Raw genomic sequence first — 21,393 nt, forward strand, 5'->3', positions numbered from 1 at the left:
AACTGCAGACATTACTTATATTTAAACCTTTCAAATGTAACAAAATATGAAAGGCACTTTCTTTCCTGTAAAAAGGGTGTTGGACTGGGTTATCTGAAACAATAAAAGTAAATGCTTAATCTTTGTCTTTTAGAGAAGAATGCACCTCTTTTAGATTGTAAAATTTATATACATTAATTAACAGTGTAAGCAGATTTAATGTATTTGAGTCCAGTGGTGGAGAAATTTTTCCTAAAGGAAGGATCTTGTTGGTTTCAAGAAAGTAGTGTATTTTACTTATTTATTTATTGCAGGCTTATCCATACAAAAAAAATCAAGTCTGGAAGGAAGCCAGAGTTGACATTCCTCCACTTATGAGAGGTTTAACCTGGGCTGCCCTGCTGGGGGTTGAGGTAAGAGTAAGAGAGAGGATGATTCACACTAATTACAGATACTAGGGAGGGATGAAGATTGGATATTTACATTCTGTACTACTTGGAATAATGAAGTGAGAATAATATTTGAAACTATATGAATAAATACAATGTTGGGGCAATTTTTGCTTCACTTCGTGATTTCCATTCTATAAAGCTAACGAATGTTGAACTTGCCTGGATTTCAGTTCATTTTTGACTTTTCCAAAAAAGATAAGTGCCTAAGCATCCTTAGCAATATTTAAAAATGCTACTGCTATTTAACAACAATATATTATTATTTATTATTATAACTCCAACAAATACACTTAGCAGTCCTCTCTCCAATCAACAAGGGCTAGAAAAAAATAAAGATTTGGAGGAAAAAAAAATCTCCTTTCCATCCCACTGTGATCTTCCAGGGTGCAATTCAGACCAGTGAATGGTTGTGTCACAATTTGCCATGCAACCTGGGGGTGCCTTCAGTGCTTCTGTGCAGTAGCTCCCAACCTAGGCTATTCACAAACAGCATGCATGTTATATCCTGAGTGTATTAAGTATATCCACAGTCCTGGTCTAGCAGCTCTGACCCCAGCAGCCTGTCAGCAAACACCAGCCACAGTCTGGCTTCTAGCAGTCTTGGTTGTTACTTGCAGGGTGACCCCACTGTACTCCCAGTCCTGGATTTTCCCCAAAAAACACATGTTTTGCACTGTGTAAACTTCTTCTGGACAGTCCAGATGTATTAGGGCCATTGCTCTTTTAAGGTAAGATAAGATCCCATGGGAAGCAAGTTCAAGGGGAAAAACAGTTTGAGAGTTGGCAGTTTTTCAAAGAGACATTATTAAGTGTACAAAAGCAAGCTATCCCACTGTGTAAGATAGGAAGTATGGCAAGGGACCATGCTGGCTTAACCAGGAGATCTTTAATGATCTGAAACTGAAAAAAGAGTCCTACAAAAAAGTGGAAAATAGGTCAAATTACAAAGAGTGAATATAAACAAATAATAACACAGGTATGTAGGGACAAAATTAGAAAGGCACAAAATGAGATTAAATCAGCTAGAGATATAAAGGGTAACAAGAAAACATTCTACAAAGACATTAGAAGCAAGCGGAAGACCAAGGGTAGGGTAGATCTGTTATTCATTGGGGGTTGGGGGGTGGGGAACAATAACACAAGATGTGGAAATGGCAGAAGTGCTAAATGACTTTTTTGTTTCAGTTTTCACCAAAAACTTTGGTAGCATTTGGACATCTAACTTAATGAATGACAGTGAAAATGAGGTAGAATCAAAGGCTAAAATAGGGAAAGAAGAAGTTAAAAATTACCTAGACAAGTCAGATGTCTTCAAGTCACCAGGGCCTGATGAAATACATGCTAGAATACACAAGGAGCTGAGAGAGGAGATATCTGAACCATTAGCAATTATCTTTGAAAAATCATGGAAGACAGGATAGATTCCGAAAAAGGAAGTATAGTGCCAATCTATAAAAAGGGGAACGAGGACAACCTGGGGAATTACAGACCTGTAACTTCTTAACTTCAGTACCCCGAAAGATAATGGAGCAAATAATTAAGCAATCAATTTGCAAACACCTACATGATAAGGTGATAAGTAACAGCATGGATTTGTCATGAACAAGTTGTGTCAAACCAATCTGGTAGCTTTCTCTGACAGGGTAACAAGCCTTGTGGATGTAGGGGAAGTGATAGATGAGATCTATCGTGGCTTTAGTAATGCTTTTGATATTGTCTCACATGACTGTCTCATAAATAAACAAGGGAAATACAATCTTGAATCAGCTACTATAAGGTGAGTGCATAACTACATGGAAAACCATTCCCAGAGAGTAATCAGTGGCTAACAATCAAGCTGGAAGGGCATATTGAGTGGGGTCCCGCATGGACCAGTTCTGAGTCCAGTTCTGTTCAATATCTTCATCAGTGATTCAGAGAATGGCATAGAGAGTACTTTTATAAAGTTTGTGGATGATACCAAGCTTGGAGGGGTTGCAAATGCTTTGACAGATAGGATTAAAATTTAAACTGATCTGGGCAAACTGAAGAAATGGTCTGAAGTAAATAGATTGAAATTCAGTAAGAACAAATGCAAAGTACCCCATTTAGGAAAGAACAATCAGTTGCACACATACAAAATGGGAAATGACCACTTAGAAAGGAGTACTACGGAGAGTGATCTAGGGGTCATAATGGATCACAAGCTGAATATGAGACAACAGTATAAAAAAAAGCAAACATCATTTTGGGATGTATTAACAGGAGTGTTGTAAGCAAGACATGAGAAGTAATTCTGCTGTACTCCGCGCTGATTAGGCCTCAGCTGGAGTATTGTGTCCAATTCTGGGTGTCACACTTGAGGAAACACATGGACAAATTGGAGAAAGTCCAGAGAAGAGCAACAAAAATGATTAAAAGTGTAGAAAACATGATGTATGAGGGAATATTGGAAAAAATAGGTGTGTGTTTGGTCTGGAAAAGAAAAGACTGATCGGTGGTCATAACAGTTTTCCAGTACATAAAAGGTTGTTACAAGGAAGAGGGATAAAACTTGTTCTCTTTAACCTATGAGGATAGGACAAGAAGCATGGGAGATTTAGGCTGGACATTAACAAAATGTTCCTAATTGTCAGGCCGGTTAAGCACTGGAATAAATTGCCTCAGGAAGTTGTGAAATCTCCATCTTTGGATTACAAACACCTGTCAGGGATGGTCTAGATAATACTTAGTCCTGCTGTGAATGCAGGGGTCTGGGCTAGAAGACCTCTTGAGTTCCCTTCTAGTCCTACATTTCTATGATTCTATATATTCTAAGGGCTTTTTGTTTATTTAATGTGTTCTTCTTACACTTTAGGGTGCCATTCAAACAAAATATGATGCCATTGATAAGGACACTCCAATTCCTACAGATAGACAAGTAAGATTCCTTTTTAGTTTCATGTTCTGTCACTTAAGATGTCAAAGGTTTTTTCCTCCTGTTAACTGTAAGTCAACTGTTTTACTGCAGCTGATGCTGCTGATTGTTATTTAATGTTAAAGTTTTTTCTCCCAGTTTTGTAATATGCTTGTTCAGCAGAAAGCAAATTGGAGGGCCACCAAAACCAAACAATAGTAACACAAATTTAACAAATACATAAAATGAAATCTTGTATTTGAGTTAAAAACAGTATTTTGAAACAACCAAAGGTAAAGATGTCATAAACAACCTAGCAAACATTTAAAAAAAAAAGAAAGTCCCTCTCCCCTCAGTACTTATTATGTACCTTGGAATTAGATTCTGAAAGACACACATCATCCCCAAATTCCATCAGTTTCAACTGCTGCTGAAGGCATGCAGTACTTGGCGGAAATGGGTTCCTGTTTAGTTAGGTTCTCCAAGAAGTCCTGTCAAATGGTAAATGGCTAAAGTCCTACCAAATGGCTTTTCAACTAGCCCAAGATTTTTTTTCATCGAATTGGGCTTTTTATTATAATAAAGAACAAAGTGACATTAGCATCCTGAGAGATGCAATTTGAGAGTTGAGCTAGAAATCAGTACAACAAAAAATGCCCTTTTTTATTTTTGAGGGGAGGGGCTGTATTGCAAAACAATTCTTTTGTATTTTTAATCTGTGTATGCAGCTCATGGAATGCTCCCTTTTTCCCCAGTTCTGTTTTTGAAGGTGCGGAAGAAAATGGATTATGCTGGTGGTCTGACCTAAATGCATTGGCTGCATTCCAGTTCTTTCAATGTTGTGGGATTTCTGTGGTGCCACCTCTAATATCCATGTTCTCTCTTTTTTTTAATGCTTATCTGTATTGCAGATTGAGGTTGATATTCCTCGTTGTCATCAGTATGATGAGCTGCTGTCATCGCCAGAGGGTCATGCAAAGTTTAGACGGGTATTGAAGGCCTGGGTAGTTTCTCATCCTGATCTTGTGTACTGGCAAGGTGCGTTCAACATCTTAGTAAGTTTAACCATTCAGTTGGAAATCTGTACAAAAGGGAAGATTTACTTTAAAATATAGAGACACTTCCTAAGTAGATCAAAATCAAACACACACATTTCTTTTCTCTGCTGTTTTTTTTTTGTTCAGGAGAATTTAAACTTGGATTCAGTTGTTCGTTTACAGCTGTCAGTGTAGAAATGTCTGGAGAAAATATCTGTGGCTTACTGAAAATTTAGCATTCTTATACTTTCCATTCTATTTGTAATGTACATTTGCCCCAATTATGTTTTATAAAAATTGATCTTTCGTCTTGCATTTTAGCATTCCTTAAACTTCATCCACTTTTGTTTTTAAAATGTTCTGTTGGCTAAAGCTACTGAGTGCAAAGTTAAAACCGCACTGAATAGTTATTAAGATAGATTTATTGGGGAGTAACTTGCTGGAGCATTCCTGAAAAATGTGACAAGGCTGGAAAAAGTCCAAATAATCTACTTAGTGCTGTACTTCTAGATTTTAAAATATTTTTATTTGCCTGCAGTTTTCATAATGTACTATGCAAAGAAAAAATACGGGTAACATTACAGGTGGCTTAATCCATCTTAAATATGCAAGTCTCTCTGATAAATGAATGCATTTATATTGTGTTATGATAGTGAAAAAGCAGCTTTTCATAGTTTCTTTGCATTTTTCCTTCCCTCAGGTCTTGATTCACTTTGTGCACCATTTCTGTACTTGAATTTTAACAATGAAGGTGAGTACCTTCTCTCTAGAATAAAGCCATATCTCCATCCTCCTCGTGTGCCTACGCATACAGTATGTACACCTGCTTTATATATCACAAACAGGGTATAAACCAGATTTCAGTGAGTTTTAACTACAAGGGAAGTTTGAAACTTCAGTTCTGTTACTAAAATTGTTTGGAACAAATGGTCTGTTGCCCAGTGCTAAATTTTCTTGAAGGATTTATTTTTTAATTTTAACTCTCAAACTAATTGCCAGAGTCACTTGCAGATACTGAGAACATTTTATTCTTCTTCAAGTGGTTGCAGATGTGTATTCCACTCAAGTGTGTGCACTCCCAGTGACCAAAGTCAGAGAACTTTGTCTAGCAGTACTCATAGGGCTGCCTCTTGTGCCTTCTGGCCCCTTAGTCCCTCCCCTGGCGGTTTAAGATTGGTGCCACTCCGACTTCCCTCAGTTCCTTTTCACGCTCCATGTTTGAGTCAGAGCATTCTGTGTGGTGTTTACCTCACCTTTCTTTCTGTCCAGCATTTCTGGAATTTTCTGTACATAGTTAGTTAGCAGCTTAGGTTTAGTACCACCTTAGGTTTTTCATTAGTAGTAGTTAGCAGCAGTCTTTAGCCTGGTGGGATGCCCTCACCAGGTTTTAAACATTGCCCACCATGTGTGCTTACTGTGTCTGGGAGGGGGACACATTAATGAAAGGCGCTCCATCTGCAAGTCATTTAAATAAGAGAATGCAAGTGGTGAGGGGCTTGTTAAGCAGCACCTCGTGGAGCAGGCCATAGACCCACTTCAGCACTGGTCATTTTATCCAGTCCCACAGAACCCTTCGAACCAACCTGAGACATTGCTCCAGGCTTGAGGTCACTTTTCCCCTAATACAGGGATCGGCAGCCTTTGGCACACAGCCCACAAGGGTAAGCCCCCTAGTGGGCCGGGCCGGTTTACCTGCTGCGTCTGCAGGTTAGGCCAGTCGCAGCTCCCACTGACCGTGGTTCACCACTCCATTGATGCCACCTGGTATGCCAGACTTGCTCTGTCTCTCTGTTCCTGTTTCTCCAACAATTCAGGAGCATTCACCTGCCATGGCTGCCACTGCCTTTTCTGCTGTGTCCTCGATGCTGTCTGGTTTGGTCACAGAATTGTGTCTTATTCATCAGCAACATGTTCTACAACACATAAATCTTAGTGTAGACTTGGGGTCAGCCTCCTTTTTGGCACTCAGTGTCTGCACTGCTGGACCCATATCTTGGCACCAACGCTGTTTTGGGATTGGTACAAGCCTCTGCTCCGGCATTATTGTTTGCTCTGGTACTGAGTGGAAGTGTGATGCTTCGTTCAGTACTGAAGGCATCAACTTCTCATCTATCCTCAATATCAATTCTATCTCTATAATAGTTTTTGGACAAGGCTGGTCATTTGCTTGCTGTGTTAGCGGTGGTTCATCTGTTACCATTGTCTGACTTCAAGCACGTATCGAGATCAAGTTCAGAGTCATCTTCCTCATCTTCCTACCTTGCAAGCAATGCTCAGATCACTATTGGTACTAAAGCTGCACCTTTCCTGCAGCAGGGGTAGACACTCCTGGTCTAGTTACCTAGTGACTACAAATGTCTTACCCTTATTCTCATTGGCCTTCTTTGAATTTTTGGGACATTCCACAGTCTGCAAGATCCCGTTCTTCAACCCGTTCTGGGGCAAGGTCACCAATCCTGGCTGCAGTCAGTCTTCCTTAGCCACCTCTATTTCAGACACAGTCTGAGATCATTCCTCCTGAGCTGCTCCAGCCTGACCCTATCATACAGGAACAAAGTTCTCCCTCAGGAACCTCCATTCATCCTTTCTTCTTCCTCACCGCTTGATTCCATGGTACTAGTCTCTTCTTCTCTTCTCCCTGAAGATGCCATGCCAGGACCTCTTGAAGCCTGTGGCTTCTGCCTTGTGTATTCAGGCTGAGTTTGTGCAGGAGAATATGCATAAATTGCTAGATATTTTCGAGTCCTTAACTCCAGGGAAGATGGCTCTACCGATTATATGAAGCTTGGAATATCCCACCTACCACAAAGCATTCTGAGAAATTGTATTACGTTCCTATGAAGGGCTTTGAGTGTTTGTATTCTCATCCATTCCCAAACTCTCTCATTGTGACAGCAGTGAACAACAGATTACAGCTGAGGAGATGCAAGTCCACGCCTAAGGACAAAGAGTCTAAGAGGCTGGACTTGATGGGGAGAAAAAATTACTCTACTTCATCATTACAGATGCGTATTGCAAATCAGCAGGCACTGTTATCTAAATATGACTTTGTCCATTGGGATACTATGTCCAAATTTGCACATGAGTTAATGAAATTCTGCAAGGAAGAGTTTAATGCATTTATTGCAGAGGGCCACCTGGTGATCAAAATGTTGTTGCATCTGGCTCTGATCATGTCAGACACTTTCTCCAGAATTAAAGCATCAGCTATGACTATAAGAAGGGCTTCATGGTTACAGAATTCTGTCTGAGCATAAAGGATTTAGTTTACATTCATTGGGGTTTTATATTCCAGCCACAAAGAGACGTTATTATGGCAAGAACAACTTCAGCAATATTGCTCACATCTATTTTTCTGACATTTATTCTTCACTGTTAGGCAGCAGGAAGGAACATTCATGGCCCACCATACAATTTCCACCATTAGATGTGGCCCTCAGGTCAAAAAGTTTGCCCACCCCTGTCTTAACCTCCATGGAGGCCAATTCTTAACTGTCCCATAAGCCGCTGGAATATAGGATGTTATCCACCTGGAAATTGTTTGCAAGGAGACCACTTGACCCTTCATTTAATCCACAAAGGAAACAAAAAAATGAGCGTGACAAGCTGCTGGAGATACCCAGAGCTGTGAGACACAGTTACTCCTCTCAGCCTCAGGAAGTGGTAGGAGCTTTGCTGTAGCTAAGCTTTGCCAACTCCCTGGCACACCACCTTCTTGCCTTGCCAGCAAACTTCTCAGGACTCTTTCAGCCCCAACCTTGCCTAGTAGGTAACAGTCAGCTCCAGCGCCTGAGTTCCTCAGGGATGTCGCTGCAATGCATAGCCCTATTACTGTCCATACACAGCTGATTTTAAGTTTGCTGCTCCTTTAAAGAGACAAACAGCTGCTTGACTGGAGATAACACTTCAAGTCAATCAAAGCACTGGTTCGGTTTAGATAAAAAGTAAAACAAGTTTATTCAATCAAAAAGATGGATAAAGATAGAAAAGGTTACAAGCAAACAAAATAACTAACTTAACACGTATAGTCTTTGTTCAAGGTCGCTGCCTTAATAATCTTCCTTTTCCAGCAATGTCTGACTAGCTCTTAGCTAGGATGCACACAGAGCGTAAGGTGCGGTTTTCCTGGTCTCTTCAAGTGAAGGATAACTTAGGAGTTCTCTACCCCTCTCTTTGTCATCCTGTAATCTGTTAAAAATCTTCTCTCTCAGAGTTCATTGGCCCTGCTTCAAGAGGCAGGAAGGGTTCCTGGGGTGCACTCTCCAATCCCCTGTCGAGACTGTTAAGTGATCAATTTTTCCCCACTTGCTTTCCTGATAGCTTTGTTTGCATAGCATGCAAATATGCTTTTCTTTGTCTTTTGGTCACAACTTGCTCAATTACTTTGTCTTGAAAAAACCTATTTAATGCTTGGTTTAAACATGTTTTAACTACTGTATAATCTTCTGTAGGTTGAACATACAAACATCACACAAGCATATTAATGATCAGTGAATTATTGATTTTCCAGTAACATAGTACATGACACCTGTTAGATACAGATTAGAATAATAGTGAGTTGGGGTACACTGAGCTGGTCAGGCCAGCTGAAACTCACTGCTAGATACAAATAAGTCTCTAACATTGTGGCACAGAGATGCTCTTAGGGACACAGTGGGGAAAATGAAAGAAATGACTTCATTCTTTCCAAGTCAAATGCCAAGCACCCCCTCATATCAAAGGAATGAAGATGCTGCACCTACATTTGTATGAGGCTTGGGAAAAAATACAGGTTAATAATTGCCTAGTTAAGATGAAAATGTGACACACCTTTAGACAAAAACTTAGGATGAGGCCTGAAGGGTATTCAGAAGGTTCACCATTAGGGCCTGCAGCTCACTAACTCTTCTTACAGAAGTTGTGGCTACAGGAATGATGCCTTTTGGCACAGGAGAGAGAGAAAACAAGTTGCCAAGTGCTCCAATGGAGGATCCATAAGGACAGTCAATTCAGTGTTAAGGTCCCACTGAGAATTATTTCCTTTACTGATGGAAAGAGATAAATGATCCTTCTCAATATCTGACTACCATGGAGTTCAAGATAATAGATTTCCTTTGCACCAGAGGCTGAAACACCAAAATTGTATTTAAGTGGACTCTCAATGAACTATAGACAGACTAGACGACTGAGGGAATAACAGGTACTCGTTCTGATACTGCTTGTGAGTCATCTGAGTGGAATGCACGTCTGCAACAACTCAAAGAAGAAAAGACCTACCTGTCCACTAACTGTTCTTCGAAATGCAGGTGCAGGCATGTATTCCATGGCCCTCCTCTCCCCTCTGAATCAAAATCTCAACTCTGATGTTCTGTGTGAAGCAACTGAGGGAGTTTGGGGCTTAGCTGTTAGTTAGCCAGGAGAGGGCAGGGAGAAGTGTCCAGAAGGTGTAAGCACCACTCCGATGGTACTTCTAGGCAAAGTTCTCTGATTTTGGTGCACTGCGTGCGCATACACCTAAGGGTAATACATATCTGCACCCATATCTTGAACAACAGTTACTGTACAGGTAAGTAACTGTCTTTTCTGTATTGAAAGACAAAGTGCTGAAATTTTGGGGAGAATACACTGTATCCTTCAGGTAGCAAAGTGGTTGAATCCCTTTTAGGTACAAAATTTGTTTTTACCCATAGACCTGCCAGCGGCACTTCCATAATATACATATATACATGCCTCTTCTTCTGTGAATGTTCTGTAGTGGAGCCTGTTTTCTACTCTCTTGATTCTATCTTTCAAAATCCTTAGCTCAAGTAAGATCCTACATGAAAACCAGATAGCTTAGTCTCAGTCCAGGCAAAACACCCTTTGTCTTGGTGGTTCACAATCTTAAGAGGCTTAGTGGACCATCCCAGCCCCTGGATTCTTATGTCACTCCAGCATTCCAAAGCTGTCTCTCATATCCTGCTAGTTTAGAAGTTGTAACCTTTCCTGTCATTTGCAGACAGCAGTACAATTACACATATTTAGTCATTTCTTTGCCATTGATAGGACATAAGAAACCAGTCAAGAGCAACTTTTATCAGTGCATAGTAAAAATAAACAGTTTAGGATTGGTGGTAGATTTGTTGTGGCAGTTGTTTGTGTTCTAGTAAGGCTTGAGACCACAATCTAGATCGGAATCCCATTTTGCTAGATGCTGTATGTACTAGAGAGAGCGAGGGAGACCAAACCACACAGGGCAGATGTTAGTCACATCACTTATTGTGCTTTCGGAAGACACTCAGGTACTACGGTGGCGAGGGTGGAATAAGAATTTCTATACAGTAGAAACAGTCTAACAATCAAAATTAGAAGAGGTAGAAAAAATCTGAGATGAAGTGTCTTGTCCAGTGTCAAGAAGTCGGTGGCAGACTGTAATTGAATTCTGATCTCTTGAGTTTCGGTTCAGTGCCATAGCCACAAGATTATCCTTCATTCCTAAAGAATTCTTTTAAAAAACTCTATTGCAACTACAAGCAGACTTTAGGTAGACAGATGTAGTCACTCAGGTTTTGGAACTTGGACAAGGTTAATGCCTATATTACAATAATTGATATGGGAACACTACTGATCTGAAAGTCCCAAATTTTTGTACTTCACCTCAAAACCAATACATGGGAAAACTGAATTTATTTGGATTGTTCATTGCATAATCAGTAGCAATAGGATATTTCTTGAGTAGCTTTAAAATATTTTTTTAAAGGAAAAGTGTTGTTTTTCATGCATTTTATGCTGTTAGTTACTATGTGTACAGACTGATAACAAATCAAGGATAAATACTATTTCAGTAATGCATGTTTTCTAGTGTAAAGAGTTTCTTGTACACTCTACCTTCCTAGCTAATGTTGCTTGTCCTAATTCTCTTTTAGCTCTTGCCTATGCCTGCATGTCTGCTTTTATTCCCAAGTATCTGTATAACTTCTTTTTGAAGGATAATTCTCATGTCATTCAAGGTAGGTTGGTGTTTATTTTCCCTTTTCTTCTAATAAGAGAGTTCATGGAGTAGTTATTAATGCTGTGTTTTCAGTAAATTTGTTTTTTTCTTTAGTGGCTTTTTAATTGACAGAAGTAGAAGCATAACCTTTCAGCTTTATAGAAATACCTACTTATACCTTCAAGTAGCTTATTAGAAGACCAGAATAGTAAGCAAAGGAGCAACGGCAAAACCCAAACAAAAATAAGTAGGGAAGCGTGTGAAGATGAAAAACTAACCAACAAACAGAAGCAGCAGCAGCAAAAAAAAAAAAAATGCTTGCTGCTCTCTGAAGCGGTTTTAAGCAGGAACCAATCAATGTAATGAAATCAGAATCCTAGAATCCTTCTGCACTTCCTGTCATGGCGGTCTATCGTTGAGGCAGTCCAAAGCCACTTTATTGCAGACTGCAATTCTGCTTCAAAGCAGAAGGCAAGAGGAGCAGTAGATACCAGTATGTTTAGAGAATACATTTACTTTAGTAGAGGGTCTGGAGTCAGAGGGGAGTGCCCTATGCCTACACTTAAAGTGCTATGGTGGCACAGCTGCAGTGCTTCAGGGAAGACACGTGCTACGAAGGGAGGGATCATCCCCGCACTGTAGATAATCCACCTTCCTGAAAGGTGGTGGCCCAGGTGTATGGAAGAATTCTTCTGTTGACCGAGTCCTGTCTCCACTGGAGGTTATGTTGGCTTAACTGTGGCTATAACTACACTAGAGAGCTTCCAGCAGCACAGCTGCATCTAATGTCAATCTAGTATAGCCACTGTGCTTAATTACTCCAGAGCCCGTGAGCGGTGGTAGCTTTGTCGGCAGGAGAAGCTGTCCTGCCAGCATAGCGTCATGCACTCTGGCACTTAAATTGGCATACGTTAATAAATGGCTAATTCACACCACTGAATGATACCACTTATTTTGACTTAAGCTGTAGTGTAGCCATGGCCTATATCTGTCAGGGTTGTAGATTTTTCGTACTCTTGAGAGAACTAGCTACGTGGATGTAACTTTTCAACATAGACCAGTTAGTAGATCAGTTGTATGGCTGAGCTGAGGACAAGTCTTCCGGAGCCCTGAGGAAACTGCTTCATAGCTCCTAGTTGTTATTTTTTGACCTCAATAGTCCTAAAAGTAAATAGGTGGAGGGGTGGGCTCTCAGTTCCGTTTAACATAGAGACAAAGTGGAGAAGAAATTTGGGAGGATTGGGAAGCCTCCCAGAGAAGATTTGCTGAAGTCATCCTATTTGAATAACAAATTTAAAAACATAGAGGATCTTTACTTCAGTCCACTCTCTGATGTCCTCCTTGTCATCCTTTTCCCCATCACTAACCCTTAAATGCCCACTTGACAGCAATTCTGACAAGCATTATTCTAATTTGAATGATTTAACTAGTGCTGTTTGTAAAGGCTTGGCTACACTTGCACTTTATAGCGCAATAAAGCCTCCCAGAGTGCTCTACCTTACTCCTCTTCCACACTGGCAAGGCATGGAGAGCGCTCTGACTCCCTGGCTAGAGTGGTCTTGGTAGTCCACCTCCCCGAGAGGATTAAGAGCTGTTGCGTATTGGGTGAATCACTGCAGCTCCAGTGTAAACGAGGAGTAACGTTATCACGCACTGATTGACCTCCAGAAGCGTCCGATGATCCTCTTAACTGAAGTGGTCACTCTTGTCTTTGTGAACTTGGGAGGTGAAAGTGCCCTTTCAAAGCTCCGGTTCTGAGACAGGCTACTTATCTGGTCCGAGAAAAAAACAAACAGCTACTGTTTCCCTTTGAGTGAGTGAGATAGAGGCAGGGGGGCTCCATTTGGAATGCGGACTGCTCGAGCAAAAAAATCAAACAGCTACTGTTTGCTTTGAGTGAGTGAGAGAGAGGTAGAGGAGGGTGGGGGATCTGAACTTACAAGATAGAGTGCTGACACACTCTCAGCACCCCAAAAACCTACTGTCTCTCCCCCCACACTCCCTGTCACACTCCACACACACCCCTTTTGAAAAGCACATTGCAGCCTCTTGAATGCTGGGATAGCTGCCCATAATGCACTGCTCCCAATGCAGCTGCAAGTGCTACAAATGTAACCACACCAGTGCGCATGCAGCTCTCAGTGTGGACAGACTGGAGCGCTTTCCCTAGTGCGCTCTACGAAGGCTGGTTTAACTTAAAGCACTCTACAGCTGCAAGTGTAGCCATAGATTCATGAGTCAGAAGTGTGTCTTAATAGCTTGGTTAAGGCATGGTCTCTGTTGACCTAACAAGGTTTTTTGTCTTGGGAGTCAAGTTGGCAGCTGTATGAAAAGGAGCAGAACATTATTCTGCAGAAACTTTAGTTTAAGCATACAGGAAAATACTTCTGAAATCTCTCTTGCTTTATTTATTTATTTATTTATTTATTTAGCGGGGGGAGATAGAGATGGAAAATTAATGCTAAAAAGGTAGATGTTGTTAAACATGATGCATAACTTCTCACTTTTTCTCATTGGTTACTACAATTTGTACCTATTTAACAAATAATAGATCTTGCTGAAATGCCCCACATGCACTTATAATCCACAAATAAACGTTATTACAATACTTTCCCTGTATGTCTTCTCCCTTCATCTCCAAAAAGACATGGGAGAGTTCTCAGATGATTAACAAAAATGATTGGACATTAAGATTGGGGTAGACAGTAATATGAGGAGAGACTAAAAGATTAGGACTGCATAGTTTGGAATGGAGATAAGTGAGAGGGGAAGGGTGACCAGGACACATGAAATAATGAATGGTATGGAGAAGGCCAGTCAGGAGATATTCTGTTTGCACTCTGTCATAATATAAAGGCAAAGTGGCACTTGATGAAATGAAAGGAGCATATTTTTAAAGAATAAAATCAACTGTTATTTTATACAATAAATAATTTGCCTGTGGAATTAACTGCTCTAGGCTTTTTTAAGGCCAGTAGCTTAGTGAGATTTTTTTTTTAGAAGTTGAGACAGTGATATGTAGGGGAATATCATTTGTAGTGTTGCTAGCTAGGATATAATGAGAGTTCTTGATCTTCATGTGTCCAGGCCTGAAAAAATTACCAGATGGGGATAGGAACATGATAGGATATTGCATAAGTAAATGTATTATGTGATCTTTACATCTTGCACTGCAGCATCTGGTATGGGGATATTGGACTAGCTGGACTGTGGGTGTGTTCTGATTTGTTAGTTTCTAGCTGGTGGTGTTCAACGTCAACATATTAATACAGTTTTAAAGGAAGGTTTTGTGATGGTTTGTTTAGTTTGGTGAGCTTTTTCCTATTCCCTGGAGACACTGTGAGGAACATGGCAGGATGAATCATGTCTGATTACATCACTGTAATTTTAGCACCTCGCCCCTTAATGGAATAAAAATCTTTCCCAGTGCAGAAAGGTGCAGCATATCTCATTTCTGAGTCTGCCCTAAGCAGTTAAAGTATAGTTTGTCAGATTTATCAGATGCGTTTCCCCATATGAAGTAAGATGTAAGAGCAATTAAAGGTTTATAGTTATAGAATATCAAATTATGACAAAGAATAATTCATATCATAAAATTCCAGCAACAGTGTTTGTTAGGACCTAAATTATATGTTTTCATGAAGGATTGTGTCTCTTCAATAGATCCTTCATTAATCATATAATCCCACGCAATAATTGTATTTTATGAGTCTGGCTATACAAATAAAAATGATATTTAATAAACTATAGTATATCTGTGCAGAACCACCATAGGCACAAATTCCTTGTTTAAAAGGAAATGTGCTTTAGGGAAGTTAATTGTGAATCTGTTTTTCATCAGCACATATCTGAATGTATGTGGTTACTGGCTTTATATGGCTTGGTCTGCACTACCAGCTTATGTCAGTATAACTACATTATCCATACCCCTGAGTGACATTATTATACCAACCTAACCCCTGATGTAGACAGAGCTATGTCAACAGGGAGAAGCTCTCCTGTCGACATAGGTAGCATCTTCACTAAGCGATACAGCAGCGCAGAGGGTGCAGCTCTGCTACTGCAGTATTGGAAGTGTATAAAAGCCCTGTACCTTACCCGTGGTTGCTGGGTATTTTATTAACTCATGTGAGCACTGAATGTGGGGAAAACGAAATTAAGCATGGCTTGTCCAACCAGCTTATTTGGATAATACATGCATACAATGAGACTGGGGGCTTGTCTTCACTGCAGTATTAGCTCAAGATGTAACTTGAGTGTTGCCCCTAACATGACTCCTGTTCGTGCATAAAAATCTCTAGCTTGAGTTAAGTGGTACTTTAAACTTTAGCTAGCTGTTCTGTCAGAATGAGAGTTCAAACTTGAGTGAATCTGACGCTGGAGCTAGTAAAGCAGTGAGGATGCAGCTACGCTGTCTTAGTTTTCACTGCTTAAAAAGGTGTGCTTTTTATGGCGAGATAACAAACCACATGATTGTTATCTTGTTGCAAAATCCTAAGTGGAGACAGGGGACTTGTGCCCAGGGCTATGAGGTCCAAATTCACGCCTTGATTGTGGGAGCCCTGGGCGCATGGGACCCTCACAACGAGCCGGTGCTGAGAGTGTGCAGAGTTGGTCGGTGCTACGCCTGGCTCATGAGACAGCTCCTGGTGTCCGACACCATCAGGTGGTCCAGAGACATCTACATGGAACGCATCACAGGACACCATCAGTACCAGGTTGAGTAATCGAGAATGCTGGTCTGGGCAATAACCCACTTCCTTCCTTCCCTGACGAACCAAAGGATGCACCCCACCTGTGTACTTAGTCACTACACCAATACTGATTTAGACTCTAAATACATTCTGTGCGTGGTGTACCCCAGGCCACTTATCCATGGATGTTTTAAAAATCTCCCGCACCCCAATCTGGGTCTGTGCTGGTTATGTACTATGTATGCATCTTGTGAACCTTGTAACCTATACTTATAATCCCTTATAACTCAAGCCTGACCCCAGATGTACCTTCCCTCTGAACTTGTGTAAATTTGATTTTAAACATTAGCTTTAATAAAAATATTCATGATGAGGTAGATCGGTGAGGTCAGCATTATGCCTCCACCCGTCCCATGCCCACCCCGACATGTGATTAACCTCATCTAGTTTACTTCACAGTAAAAACCAAAGTGTCTTGTATTCACTATGTTTTACAGTGGGATAGCTGATGTGTATTAATTATTCACGAGTAAAACACACCTTTTTTTGGTCAGTGAAATCAAGCCCTATATTGCTATTCCAGTCATTCCGTGCAGCTGATCCATTGTGCAGATCAAGGGTTGATTTTCAGTGTGAGAACTCTCACTGGGGCTAGACTAAGTCAGGGTGTTGACTGAATGAAGATAACTCAAGACAAGACCTGATACCAGTATTTGTGAACGGAATGCTTGCAAATTAAGGAGGGAGCAGTTTGGAGACTTTGTAAGGCACTGTAGCAGCACTTACTGACCATTCAGTTAAGAAGCTATTATTAAAGGGTGTCTGGCTATGAGTCCTTGGCATGGAGATGCTGCCTTAGCAGAGCCTTTGATGGAGGGACCTGGAAATCTCTGCCATAGGGGCAGGGTTATGCAGTGCCAGGCAGCAGCACTGTTTGGAAATTTGAGAACTTTGTGGAAGGGAAAGAGAAATGCAACCTGTCATGAAATTGCAGGGATAAAGTCTCTTGATTCTGATTCTAAGAGAGGCTCCACTTGCAGATAGAAGGCAAAGGAAATTGTGTGCAAGGGAGAGGAAGTGGAGAGAAGCCTTTAAGGGGATTAGCTTCCATTTTGGCTCCTCCGAAATTAAATGTGAATGATGATTAAGGCAATTGGGTTAAACTGTCCCTTTCAGCTTGATGTGTAGAACTCACGAGATGGTAGCAATGTTGACAGGAGAAGCTCGTCCTGTCACCATAGCGCTGTCTACATTGGGGGTTAGGTCGGTATAACTATATCAGTCAGGGGTATGGATTTTCCATACCCCTGAGCGACATAGTTATAACAGCATAAGTTCCTAGTGTTAGACCAAGCCTAAGTGTAGAAGCGATAGAAGCTGTGTACTGTTGAAGATGCACATGGTATAAACAGGGAGAGGAGAAAAAACTTAAAATGGCTTTTTAAAAATGTATTTAATCCTAATGGATAATATAATAGTTAAAATGGTGTTGCATGTATAAAGAAAAGTGCAAGTTTCATAATTAATACTGTTCCAGATACATGTATTCCTTGTGTGTGAGTTAAGTGTGCAGTTGTGTGGTGTTCTCTTTTTTTGGCAATGATCTTTAACATTGTTGTCATTTCAGAATACCTGACAGTGTTCTCCCAGATGATTGCATTCCATGACCCAGAGCTGAGTAACCATCTCAATGAAATTGGCTTTATTCCAGATGTAAGTGCTAAGGGTTCTTGTAAATGCTGTGTAATGAAGCCAAAGAGGGAAAAAAAGGAAGAGAGGGTAATTCTAATAGAGTGTTCCTAAATTGTTGCTGACACAGTGAAAGTTGCATACGGAAGAACTTAACTTTTGACACTGAAAGTTTGATATGGACACAGTGGCAAAATGAGGACAGAGACATGCATATTACTAAGTGGCAGGCAGCAACTTTTATTAAATTTCAGCACGAGGGAGGGGCACTACCTGCCATCACTCATAATCTCTTATACTAGGCCTTTATTTAGCTCAAGTGGGTCGGGGTGGGGGGAGAGAGAGAGGGCTACAGGACTCCTTACCATATAACCTGTAACTGGCCCCAGGATTACAGGACTCCTTACCATACAACCCATAACACAAGGTAGGCTATCCTTACCCTACCCCCCAATACTCAGCCCTACCATGAGGGGAACAGAGGGTACAGCAGGGTGGGGACCTCAGCCAGTGAAGACCACAAGGTCCCGCCACCAAAATGCCAGGTCTTTCACCTCCTGGGGACCGTTCATTTTATTCTCTTAACTGCACTGGAAACTTGCCACAAGTTTCAGCAAATAAACAACTTCATCCCAGTACCTCAGTTAGGTACTAAGTGAGTTCCTGCTTAACCCACTATGGCTTGCAGGTGCTGTGAGGAAGGCAAAAACCTCATGGTCCTTCTCCAGTTGTCCCATGGGAGAAAAAATTATTTCATAACCCCCTGAACAGGCAGTAGGATAGTCCCACAGCATCTGTCAGGCTAGGTTCCCATTCCTAGTTTGGGTGGGTAGAATGGTCTGCTTGAACTAAGCCAAAAGATGCTCCATATGGTTCCTGCCTTGAGCTAAATCCTGGGAGCTAGGGAGTGCTGGCCAATCAACATGCCTTTCCCCTTGGCCAATGGGTGCTAGAGACTCCCAGGGTAGGAGCTATTTATTGTCCTTTGGCAAGTGTCTCCCTCCCTTGCTACTGGGACTGCTCCCCTTTCACCCCTTGGCCCCTACCAATTGACTCTGGTGGGTGGTGTTTCTCAAAGGCTTATGATTAAGGCGGGAATCCCCCTGTCCCCTTCCATGGCGGCAAAGGAGTTGCCAGTATCCCCTGCCGCAGTGGCAGGGGAGCTGCTGGGGCACCCCCTGCCTGCGGCTGCCGGGAGCTTGGAGGACGTTGCCTCAGGCGGCAGGGGTACCCCATGACTTCCACGACCTCCAAGACAAAATCATAGCCTTACTTAAGATGAGATAATTAAACTTTTTGTTGTTGGTTCAACTTCGTTTTAAAAGAAAAATATCAATTTTTCTTGGCATGGAAGATGCAGTGACAGTGCTTACAATCAGTTAGTGAATGAGTGTATGAAGAAGTGATAAAATACATGTCCACTGCAAATTAAAAACAAAGTTTTTGATTTTTATTTTTACTGTCAGAGTCAAAATGTAAAAAGTATTGACTTGGGAAAAAAACCATGAGTATTTAGTGACAATTTAATGTTTTTTATCCATGAAACAACTGAAAACAGAATAAAAAAATTGTGCAGTTAATTAAATACAAACTTCATGGACTACTTACTCGTTAATGCATGATGTCAGCTCTTGCAAATTAGTGAGTAGATGTATGTTAGTGAACCTTCTGGAAATGTATTAAATCAAAGTGTCTGACCCAGAAACTTTATTTGCGTAGGGAAAGTTGTCTCTTCAAATGGGAAAATAGGAAAATTCTAACTGCACAATAGCAAAAACACATAGGGGAATGTATTCATTAAAAAAGAAGAACTAGGTGTTCTTGATATTATAGTACCTTGTCACAGCTGCCACCATACTTCGGAAATATTCTCCCCTTTGTGCAGAGCGCCATGCAGTTTTGCGTAGTCTAGAATGCTGAAGTCATTTGAATAAAATGCCTGTCCAGAAAATTTACTTACATTTCATTCAGATTTATAATTTGAATGTTTCCAGTAATAGATTTAGCTAACTTCTGTCACAGACTATCACTATCAAGATTCCACTGTGCTGGGTCTACGCCTAGGTTGATGTAGCTAAACTGGTCAGAGGTGTGGAAAAAATAACACCCTTGATTGATGACATAATGCTCACCTGGTGCCCACTGTAGACACAGCTATGTTGATGGAAAAATGTTTCCATTCCAGGGAGATGGTTTTCCTACACTAGTGGAAGAACCATTTCCATCAAATCAGGCCACGTCAACATTACAGGGTTATGCCTGCATAGCTATGGTGACACTCTATATTGTAGACATACCTTAAGCATGTACTGAGGTAACACATTGAAGACAGTAAAAAGAAGCATTGTTAATTGATATGGACAGCACTTTTTAAAAGTCTGGTCAGGTTATAAATAGAACAGTTATTAAAAATAGATGGCAAGCTTTGACAGTATACATTCTAATAATCAGTGTGGGTGGGGAGAAAGGAGGGAATCATCACCATGGAATTGGGGAATACAGGTTCAGTGGAAAGAGGGGAAATATAGGGTGTTTGGTTCAGGACCGTATTTTCTGAACAGTCATTATAATCATTTTATCGAGAAACTATGTTCCTTCAAAAATGTTTAAGTTAAATCAATGCTTTTGCAGAAATTGCCTGCTTGTTACAGGGCCAAATTAGCAAAACCAATTTTTTCATTCATAACTTCTGTATGAATATGTGTTGTGACAAAGTTCCTCCTCTACCTTGGTGGGTCCTGCGCTTATTGGCAGATTTGCTCACCTCAGTGATCTTCCCCACAGTATGGATCAGCTCTTCCTGTGTCTGATCAGGAGTTGGGAGGTTTGGGGGGAACCCAGGCCCGCCCTCCGGGTTCCAGCCCAGGGCCCTGTGGATTGCAGCTGTCTAATAGTGCCTCTTGTAACAGCTGCATGACAGCTACAACTCCATGGGCTACTTCCCCATGGCTTCCTCCAAACACCTTTATCTTCACCACAGGACCTTCCTCCTGGTGTCTAATAACGCTGGTGTCCTCCAGCAGCACACCCTCTCACTCTCAGCTCCTTGTGCCTCTTTCTCCCAGCTCCTCACACGCACTTCCTCTCCTCTGGCTCCTCCTCACCTGACTGGAGTGGGCTCCATTTTAAACCCAGGTGCCCTGATTAGCCTGCCTTGATAGGCTGATTAGATCATCTGCAGCCAATCTGCCTTAATTGGTTCTAGCAGGTTCCTGATTACTCTAGTGCAGCCCCTGCTCTGGTCACTCAGGGAACAGAAAACTACTCATCCAGTGACCAGTATATTTGCCCTCTACCAGATTCCTGTACCCCACTGGTCTGAGTCTGTCACAGTGTATACCCATGAAGTGATCAGGAGTTTCATATTTAAAGTATACTTATGCATGTAATTATCAAGTTTTGCCAGGAAAGCATAAATTAAGTTTATTATACAGGTTTTTTTTTTTCTTTTTGGTAACAGTGTTTCAGGGAGATAAACAGGATTGTTTATAAATGATCCAACTTGAGACAGGATATAGCGACACTTAAAAACTAACGTAATATGCCCAGTCAGCTGAAGAGAGTGGCCAATGTAATGGGTTACACACAGATGGATAAAATCTACTCTGGTGTAGAAAAGATCTTACATATGCATCACTTCAAGCTAGTGTCAAGCAGGAAAGAAATGAGGGTTTTATGCAGATGAAATGCACAGGACTTTGAAAAAGCAAAATGCAAG

General features: G+C 41.1%; 1 protein-coding gene across 2 annotated transcripts in view; it reads left to right on the forward strand.

Annotated features, from left to right (window-relative positions):
- Positions 1 to 21,393, forward strand: part of TBCK (TBC1 domain containing kinase) — a 173,901-nt gene that overhangs the window by 62,369 nt on the left and 90,139 nt on the right. Inside the window, exons 15-20 of one of the 2 annotated variants that reach the window (XM_032794227.2) lie at positions 294 to 392; positions 3,268 to 3,330; positions 4,218 to 4,344; positions 5,044 to 5,094; positions 11,228 to 11,311; positions 17,614 to 17,699. In XM_032794227.2, the coding sequence (XP_032650118.1) occupies positions 294 to 392; positions 3,268 to 3,330; positions 4,218 to 4,344; positions 5,044 to 5,094; positions 11,228 to 11,311; positions 17,614 to 17,699 (510 nt within the window). The remainder of the gene's footprint in view (positions 1 to 293; positions 393 to 3,267; positions 3,331 to 4,217; positions 4,345 to 5,043; positions 5,095 to 11,227; positions 11,312 to 17,613; positions 17,700 to 21,393) is intronic. The other variant, XM_032794228.2, reaches the window with a different exon arrangement.

Source organism: Chelonoidis abingdonii, chromosome 5 (genome assembly GCF_003597395.2).
Source record: "Chelonoidis abingdonii isolate Lonesome George chromosome 5, CheloAbing_2.0, whole genome shotgun sequence".
Taxonomy (NCBI): domain Eukaryota; kingdom Metazoa; phylum Chordata; order Testudines; family Testudinidae; genus Chelonoidis; species Chelonoidis abingdonii.